Source organism: Saimiri boliviensis, chromosome 11 (assembly GCF_048565385.1).
Source record: "Saimiri boliviensis isolate mSaiBol1 chromosome 11, mSaiBol1.pri, whole genome shotgun sequence".
Classification (NCBI taxonomy): domain Eukaryota; kingdom Metazoa; phylum Chordata; class Mammalia; order Primates; family Cebidae; genus Saimiri; species Saimiri boliviensis.
In genome coordinates, this window is record NC_133459.1 from 66,851,365 (window position 1) to 66,860,198 (window position 8,834).

General features: G+C 33.8%; 1 protein-coding gene across 1 annotated transcript; it reads right to left on the minus strand.

Annotated features, from left to right (window-relative positions):
• Nucleotides 1–7,546: 7,546 nt before the first annotated feature.
• Nucleotides 7,547–8,089, minus strand: LOC120365962 (cytochrome c). The gene has a single exon (XM_039473656.2). It carries the CDS (start codon nucleotides 8,025–8,027, stop codon nucleotides 7,710–7,712), a length of 318 nt encoding a protein of 105 aa, XP_039329590.1. The 5' UTR covers nucleotides 8,028–8,089; the 3' UTR covers nucleotides 7,547–7,709.
• Nucleotides 8,090–8,834: the final 745 nt, after the last annotated feature.

Consider the following 8,834-nt stretch of genomic DNA (forward strand, 5'->3'; position numbering starts at 1 on the left):
TGAGTGTCTAACACCATGCCTGACAACTATTGACAATGATATTTTGTAGGTGAATGGATGGGTGGGTTGGTGATAGTAAGAAAGTGCTCTGCTTCTGACCATTTAACATATGGCATTTTATCTTTCTACGTAAAGTTTTGCTTGAAAAAGAGTTCTTATGTTAGTTAAACCTATTGAAAAACTAGTGCTCTTAGGAAATACTTTGATTAACAGAATTACTTTTCTTTTGTAAAACTTGGGGAGGAGAGGTAACTGCAGGGAATATTCAAGCATTTTCTTTTTTAAAATTGTTTAAATTTTTAGAGGACCTACTTACTACCTGTGAGCATGAGCTTTGGCATTTTACATTTAATTTTCACCTTACCTTGTGAGTTATATATTATTATTCTCAATATACAGATAAGAAAATTGAAGCTCAGAGAGCTTAAGTCACCAAAACTGATGAATGGTGAAGGTGGGATTAGTTAACTGTTAACTCTTATTCACTGTTTCTTCTTTACACTCTGGAGCATGTTCTCAGTGTCTTTAATGAATGCGGTGTCACATAGATTAATATTGTTAATTTCCTTTTATTTTTATGTTTTCTTAACTTGAAAGGTGGCAAATCAAAGGCTATAAAACATCTGAGGATTTGTGTTACAGGAAAATTGATTATTTCTTAGGAATTGGATGCTCTAATTATGTTCCTGGAGAAGAACTTTTAAGACAAATTATGTTATTGGTTCCACTGGTAATATAAGAAGAAGATACAATGCTAGAGTAACTCAAAACAATATCTCTTTATTGTTGTCATTTTATAATGTGGAGAAGAGTCAATGTTGACACATACAGCTATAAAAGGATACATTTTATTGAAGTATTTCAGATTGAAGATAGGGAAATTAAAGAGTTGTTGACTGATAGAACCTAAATAAGTACAGTAAAGCACAATTGTGAAATATTACCATATAAAGTGAATTCTTGCCTGGTTAAATGTGATGTTTTGTTTCAGGAGTGGACTCTAAAGTGATGGATAATAGTTTATTTTAACACTTAAAATTTTGTCTAGGTCTAGGAAGAAAAGGAATAGTTAACATTCCACAGTTCATCAACTATAATTAACTTAATTCCTACCACTTATTATTTAGTGCCTATTGGCTGCTCCATCTCATCTATGTATTTATTCTTCCCCACAACTTTAGGAGGAATCTGTACACTTTATTGTAGAGAAAAATTGAGGCTCAGAGAGATTAACTTTCCCAGGGTTCCCCATTTGAACTTGAGATTTGAACCAAGATCTGACCTAATGTACACATTTAATCTCCTTTCTATACTGCTTCTTGGGCATTAATCATACTTTGAATATGGAGCAACAATTTTCCCAAATTCTCTTCTTTGATAACTCTAATGTTCATAATATTGACAAAAATTATTTTTTCAGCTAAGATAATAAAATAATTATTAATTTTCTCCATTTAACATTTAAACTTTCTACTTCATTACTGTAGATCTCTAAGCAATATTTATTGCTATTATATGTTGGGTTTTAAATAAAATGCTTATTTTGTGTAGAAAAACAAAGGTGGCTAAGGAGGTTTTGCTCCAGAGCAAAAGCCACTGAGAGGTTTTGCTCAGTGGATTTTGCTGATAAAACTTTTGGACTAACAGAGCTTCAAGATGGCTGACTGGAAGCATCTGGCTCTTGCCCCTTTCACAAAGCACAATAAAAATAGTGAGTAGATAAACACACTTCAATTAGAGCATCTAAGGAAGAACAATGAAATTCAACAGAGAAGTGATAGAAAACCTCTGAAGAAGATTAAAACGGGGAAGTCAAGCAGCCGGGTTGGCTGCAATTGGAGGCTCCCCAATATAAGGAAAGAATAGGTGAGAGATTCTAGTGATCCACATTTTCACTGTGGACCCCTGCAACTCTAGTCATGAGAGAGCCCCTATAACCTAGTAGGTCCTGAAAACAGCATAGAAACTTCATGAAGATTGCACAATGGCATTGCTCCAGAGAAGAAGCTCACTCCCATACGCTCCCTGAGACCTAAATAGCTGCCACATAGCACCACTTTGAGAGCCCAGCTCAGCCTGCACTAGACTGCATCCTGCCCTAGGGCCCAACAGCCCCTGTGTCTCCACATCTCTGAAGTCCCACTGACATCTCCTCACATCCACCCAGAGGGTAGCAGTGGCACCCAGTAGCATCCCCAGCAGTCTGGCCCCTGCAGTGTCCTATGTCTGAGGAATGTGTGGTACAGCACACTGAGGAGGCTGCCTCTGGGACGAAAGGAACCAAAGTGTACACCCACTGGAGCCTGAGAGCAGTCTGCCTCAGAACATTCTCCAGGCTAGTCCATGTGGTTACATATATATTTCAATGCATGTCCTTAACAGTGTTTTTATTGTTGAGTTGAGTAGTTTAAGTTCTTTGCATACTCTGGATATTAGTCTATTATCAGATGAATAATTTGCAAATATATTCTTCCCTTCAAGAGGTTGTTTCTTCATTTTGTTGTTTCCTTTGCTGTGTAGAACTTTTTAGTTTACTACAGTCCTATTTGTCTATTTTTTGTTGTTGCCTGTGATTTTTGGTCTTAAACATAAAGTCTTTGCCTAGACCAATGACCTAGTGTATCTCCACTATTTCTTTCACGTTTGGATCTTAAGTTTAAGTCTTCAATCCATCTTAAATTGATTTTTGTATATGGTGAAGGATAGGCTGCTAGTTTCACTCTTCTGCATATGGATATTCACTTTTCCCATTAACATTTATTGAAGAGGATGTCCTTTCCCCAATGTATGTTTTTGGTGCCTTTGTAAAAAATCAGTTGATTGTAAAAATGTGGATTTTTTTCTGGGCTCTCTATTCTATCCCTTCAGCTTATGTGTCAGTTTTCATGTCAATCCATACTATTTTGATTACTATAATTGTATAATATCATTTGAAGTCAGATATTGTGATACCTCCAGGTTTATCCTTTCTTCTTAAGATTGCTTTGAATATTTTCTGGTTCTCTAAAAATTTTATGGTTTTTTTTCTTCTCTGGTTCTGTAAAACTTATATGCTTTTTTTTTTCTTTCCCTATACAAAATGTTATTGTTATTTTGATAGGGATTGCATTCAATCTGTATTGATTTGGGTAATATGATTATCTTAACAATATAAGTTTGTCCAGTCTGTGAGCATGAGATGTCTTTTCATTTGTTTGTATCTTTTTAAATTTCTTTTATCAGTGTTTTTTACTTTTCTTTGTAGAGGTCTTTCACCTCTTTGTCTAGATTTATTTCTAGGTATTTTTTCGGGATAGCTATTGTAAATGAGATTGCTTTATTGATTTCTTTCTCAGCTAGTTCATTAGTGGCATATGAAGACATTACTGGTTTTTGTATGCTAATTTTGCATCCTGCAGCTTTACTAAACTTGTTTACCAGATCTAAAAGGTTTTTGGTGTAATCGTTAGGCTTTTCTAAGTATAAGATAATATGATCTGTATAGAGAGACAATTTGACTTTTTCAATTTGGAGCACTTGCTTTGGGTAGGACTTCTAGTCCTATGTTGAATAGAAGTGGTGAAGGTGGGCATCCTTGTTGTGGTCCAGTTCTTACAAAAAAGGCTTTCAGTTTCTCCCCATTCAATGTATTAGTCATGGATTTGTCACATATGGCCTTTAATATGTTGAGATATGTTCCGTTAGGCTTCCTCTGTTGAGTATTTTTATCATGAAGGAATGTTGAATTTTATGCTTTTTTTGTGATCATATAGTTTTTATTCTTTATTATGTTGATGTGATTTATTATGTTTATTGATTAGGGTTAAACCATATTTACATACTTGGACTAAATCTCACTTGATCATGGTATATAATCTTTTGATGTGTTTTTGTCTGCTATTATAGTATTTTATTGAAGATTTTTAGATCTATATTTCTCATGGATATTGACCTGTCATTTTCTTCTTCTCTTTCTCCTTCTCCTTCTCCTCCTTCTCCTTCTCCTTCTCCTCCTCCTCCTTCTTCTTCTTCTTTTTTTTTTTTTTTGATAGACTGATTCTTTTTGTTGTTGTTGTTGTTGTTGTATCTCTGGTTTTGGTATCAGAATGTTGATGGCTTCATAGAATGAGTTGGGAAGAATTTCCTCTTCTTCAAAATTTTGGAATAGTTTGATGAGAACTGATATTCATTCTTTTTTATAAGTTTGGTTAGAATTTGGCAGTGAAACCATCTTGTCCTGCACTTTTCTTTGTGGAGAGACTTTTTTTTTGGTTACTGGTTCAGTCTTGTTACTCATATTAGTCTATTCAGGTTTTTAAAGTTTCTTTCTGGTTCAATCTTGGTAAGTTATATGTTTTCAAGAATTTACCCACATTCTCTAGGTTTTCTAGCTTATTAGAACATGGTTGTTCACATTAGGATCTGATGATCTTTTGTATTTCTGTGCTAGTGTTGTAATGTCTGCTTTTTCATTTCAGATTTTACTTATTTGGGCCTTTCCTCTTTTTTTATTCATTGTCTTGATAGCAGTTTATTAATTTTATATTTTTAAAGAACCAACATCTTGTTTTGTTGATTCTTTGTATCTAGTTACATCTCTATTTTGTTTGGCTCTTCTCTGATCTTTATTATTTTTTCCTCCTATTAAGTTTAGGTTTCATTTGTTCTCGCTTTTCTATTTCCTGTAGGTACATCATTGGATTTTTTATTTAAAATCTTTCTGCTATTTTGATGAAGATATTTATTGTTATAAACTCTCCATTTAGCACTGCTTTTGCGTTTTAGTATGTTGTGTTTCCATTTTCATTTGTTTCAAGATATTTTTGACTGCTTTATTAATTTCTTTATTGACCCAATAGTTGTTCAGAAGCATGTGGTTTATTTTTCATGCATTTTTACAGTTTCCAAAGTTCCCCTTATTATTGATTTCTAGTTTTATTCTGTTACGTTCTGAGGAGATACTTGGTATGATTTTGAATTTTTAAAATTTCTTGATACTTGTTTTTTGGCCTAGCATATGATCTATTCTGGAGAATATTTCATGTATTGATGAGAAAAATGTATTCTGCAGCTGTTGAATAAAATGTTTTATAAAATGATTCTCTTAGAATGCTGCTGTTACTTTCATTTTGTCTAAAGTGCAGCTTAAATCCAATGTTTATTTTTTTTGTCTAGATGATCTGTCTATTGCTAAGAATGGAGTGTTAAAGTGTCTAATTATGATTGTATTAGAGTCTATCTCTCCCTTTAGATATAGTGATATTTGCTTCATATATCTGGGTGCTCCAGGGCTGGATGCCTATACACTTAGAATTATACTTTCTTTCTGAATTGATCTCTTCATCATTATGTAAGAACTTTATGTGTCTCTTTGAACTGTTTTTGACTTAAAGTATATTTTGTGTGATGTAAGTATAGCTATTCTTGGTTGCTTTTGGTTTTTGTTTGCATGAAATACTTTTTTTTCCCCCCTCTCTCTCTTTACTTTTAGTTTATTATGTCTTTGCAGATTAAGTGAATTTCTTATAGGTAGAATTTGGTTGGGTTATGTTTTAAAAAATCTATTCAACCAGTCCATATAAGTAGAAAATTTAATTCATTTATATTCAAGGTTACTAATGATATGTGAGGACTTATTCTTATCATCTTGTTTATTGTTTCTTGGTTATTTTGTAGAACGTTTGTTCCTTTATCTCTCTTTCTCATTGTTTGCCTTTATGGTTTGGTGGGTACCATTTGATTCTTTTTTCCTATTTATTTGTGTTGTTTGCTCCACCAGTGAGTTTTATATTTTCATGTTTTTTCATAATTGTAGATATTGTCCTTTTGCTTTTAGGTATAGGACTCTTTAGAGCATGTCTTGTAAAGCTGGTGAGTGGTGATGAATCTCCTGTTTTAGCTTGTCTGGGAAAGTCTTTGTTTCTATAATTATGAAAGCTAAGTTTGCTGGGCATAGTATTCTTAGATAATGTTTTTTTTTTCAGCACTTTGAATATATTATCCCATTCTCTCCTGGCTTGTAAGATTTCTGCTGAGAAATCTATTGCTCTTCTGATGGGTTTCCCTTATATGTGACTACATGATTTTCTTGTTATTTCTAGATATTTTTCTAAGTTTTATTAGAGATAAAGAATATTCCCGTGCCCTCTCCAAAAATGGAAGCAGTCAATGTATAGGGCAGTGGGACAATATATAGGTTTTACATTCTCTCTTTTTTGTTTTATCCAGGAAGCAGAATACTTACAAGTGAAATCTTAGACAGAAGTCCAATATATAAACCAACATGTAAGTCATTTATTCAACCATGAGATGAGTGGTGGAACATCTGGTTGCTCATTGTCCCATGCTATGGTTCTTCTTGAGAACACTAAAGCCCTAGTGCACACAGCATGAAAACCAGTGGTCTATGTCAAAGGTATTTTTGTGGCTCTGTCCAATTCTCTCAGGTAGAAAAATACTCATTAATCTAAGACATAGACCTAGCTTTTAGTAAATATCATGTATTTGCCAGGTACACATAATCTGTATTTCTAAGAACCCTGCTGGAGTGGCTGAAACTGGTAGCTGGTTTTGAATTTGGAGACTGATATTCTGTTACCTCATTTCTATTTTTATTAGTTGCTGTGGCTAAAAAGAAAAGGCTTTGTAAGCCTGTAAAGAGCTATGAAAACATAATGTATCATTATGAATTTTGATAGTTCTTTTCTCACTGATGTTGCACCAGGACTAAAGCCTTTTTCCTCAAACCACATACACCTCCCCACAATAATCATAATCCAGATTCCAGATTTTTATTCATCTTTTATATTTTAGTGTGATTAGCACCTCATTCAGAGGCCTCTTTTTTTTTTTCCATGATCTGTGGTTTTCTTTTTAATTATCTTAAGTCTTATGATCACACATCATTTTTAAATTTCTGTATATCTCCTCTGTTTTAGTCCTTTTAAGTTGGCAAAAGCACCATTCCCAATCACAAATACACAGCAGTTGTACAGTTTTTTTTTCTGAATGGCTGTTTAAAGACAATCCTAAATTATAACTTAGTTTGACTTAGATAGTAAAGAATCCGAGAGGGAAGTTTAATTGGCAACTATTTTAAAAGCATGTGACCTTATAGATCATCTATAAAATGTGTGATGTGTTAAATAATTTTTGATATTACACATAAACCACACAAAATGCCTTTCAATAAGTAAAAGGAACCATTTTAAATAAGGGAATTCTAATTAGATTGGCATAGTTAAGGCCAAAAATATAAACTAGCTATTGCTACCCATTTATCTTCAACCCTTGCCTTTAAGAGGCAAATGAACACAAAACACAGGTGAATCTTGCTTGGTTCTGAGACAGTAAAGGAATTCCCCCCATATTTAAATATATTCACATAACCAGTTATATAAATCTAAATATAAAACCAATCTCCAGTAAGTTTTAAGATGGCACTCACCATCTCTGCGAAAAATTTAGCATTACTAAGGAAGTCTAATCATATCTTTAGAAGGGGTAAACAGTGATAGAATTTACTAAATTGGAATTACTATTAAAATCCAAAAACTGAACATACTCATTTAACCACAAGCCAGTCTTAGTTTTAAATCAGGACTGCCCAACAAAATATTCTGTCAGTCATTCATGATGTAAATTCTCGTGTATGAGATCTATTAAAGTATGGTACACATAAAAAAGTCATGAGACATTTGTTTTGTAATAAATAAGGCAGTGGCCAATTATTACTCATTAGTAGCTTTTTTGAGATAAGCTATTAAGTCTTCCCTTTCTCCCTTCTTCTTAATGCCGACAAAGATCATTTTTGTTCCAGGGATATACTTCTTGGGATTCTCCAAATATTCCATCAGTGTATCCTCTCCCCAGATGATGCCTTTGTTCTTATTGGCTTCAGTGTAAGTGAATCCAGCGGCCTGACCTGTCTTCCGCCCAAAGAGACCATGGAGATTAGGTCCAGTCTTGTGCTTGCCTCCCTTTTCCACGGTGTGACATTGGGAACACTTCTGAATAAAAATCCTCTTGCCTTTCTCAACATCACCCATATTTAATTCTTTTTCGTCGTTACCGCAACAAGCGTTACCTCTCAGAAGTCGGACGTCCCGCTCTCTCCAGAGGCCTCTTTTGTCTTTTTAAAAAATCTTTCCTCAGACTGGTAGCATTTTTTCATACTTATGCGTCTCCTTCCGTCAAGTTATAAACTCTGTAAGGGAAGGGACTGAATTATTCATCTCTTTATTTTCAGTGCTTAACATAGAACTTATGTCATTGTAGATATTATAGATTAATTTTACATTTGATGAAAAGAAAATGTTTAAAAGTAAATTAATACATGCCAATGGCAAAAGAGATGAATTAGAAGAAGGAAGAAGGAACATATATTTTACAATTTATCCAGTTTTGAGAACTTGTGCCTCATTTGATATTAATACAAATACTTAAGCAAACCAGATAGTCTATTCCTCCAGATCATCAAGAGAACCAGGTGATGATTATGACCCAAACATAGACACTAAGGTTTCAAGTTCTAGTGAAGTCATGGGTTCTCAATTCCTAGATGTTTAGATATGAAATTAACTGTCACAATCATTCCAATGTCCATGTCTTCTTAATTTGTAGCTGACATTTTTAGATATTTTTTTGAGATTTCTGTTACTGAGATTTGTCTTTTTTGATGGTTGTTTCTTTCTTGGTATTGATAGTTCCATGCTACTGTTCGTGTTTACAGTACAGTGGTTGTCATTTTCCTTCATGTAGCTCCCCTCAGTGTGTAGCCCAGAGCAGGAGGATGTGCTGATTGACAAAGCATGCATCACCAAAACATATTTGTGGGAGTAAAGTTTATGACTCCG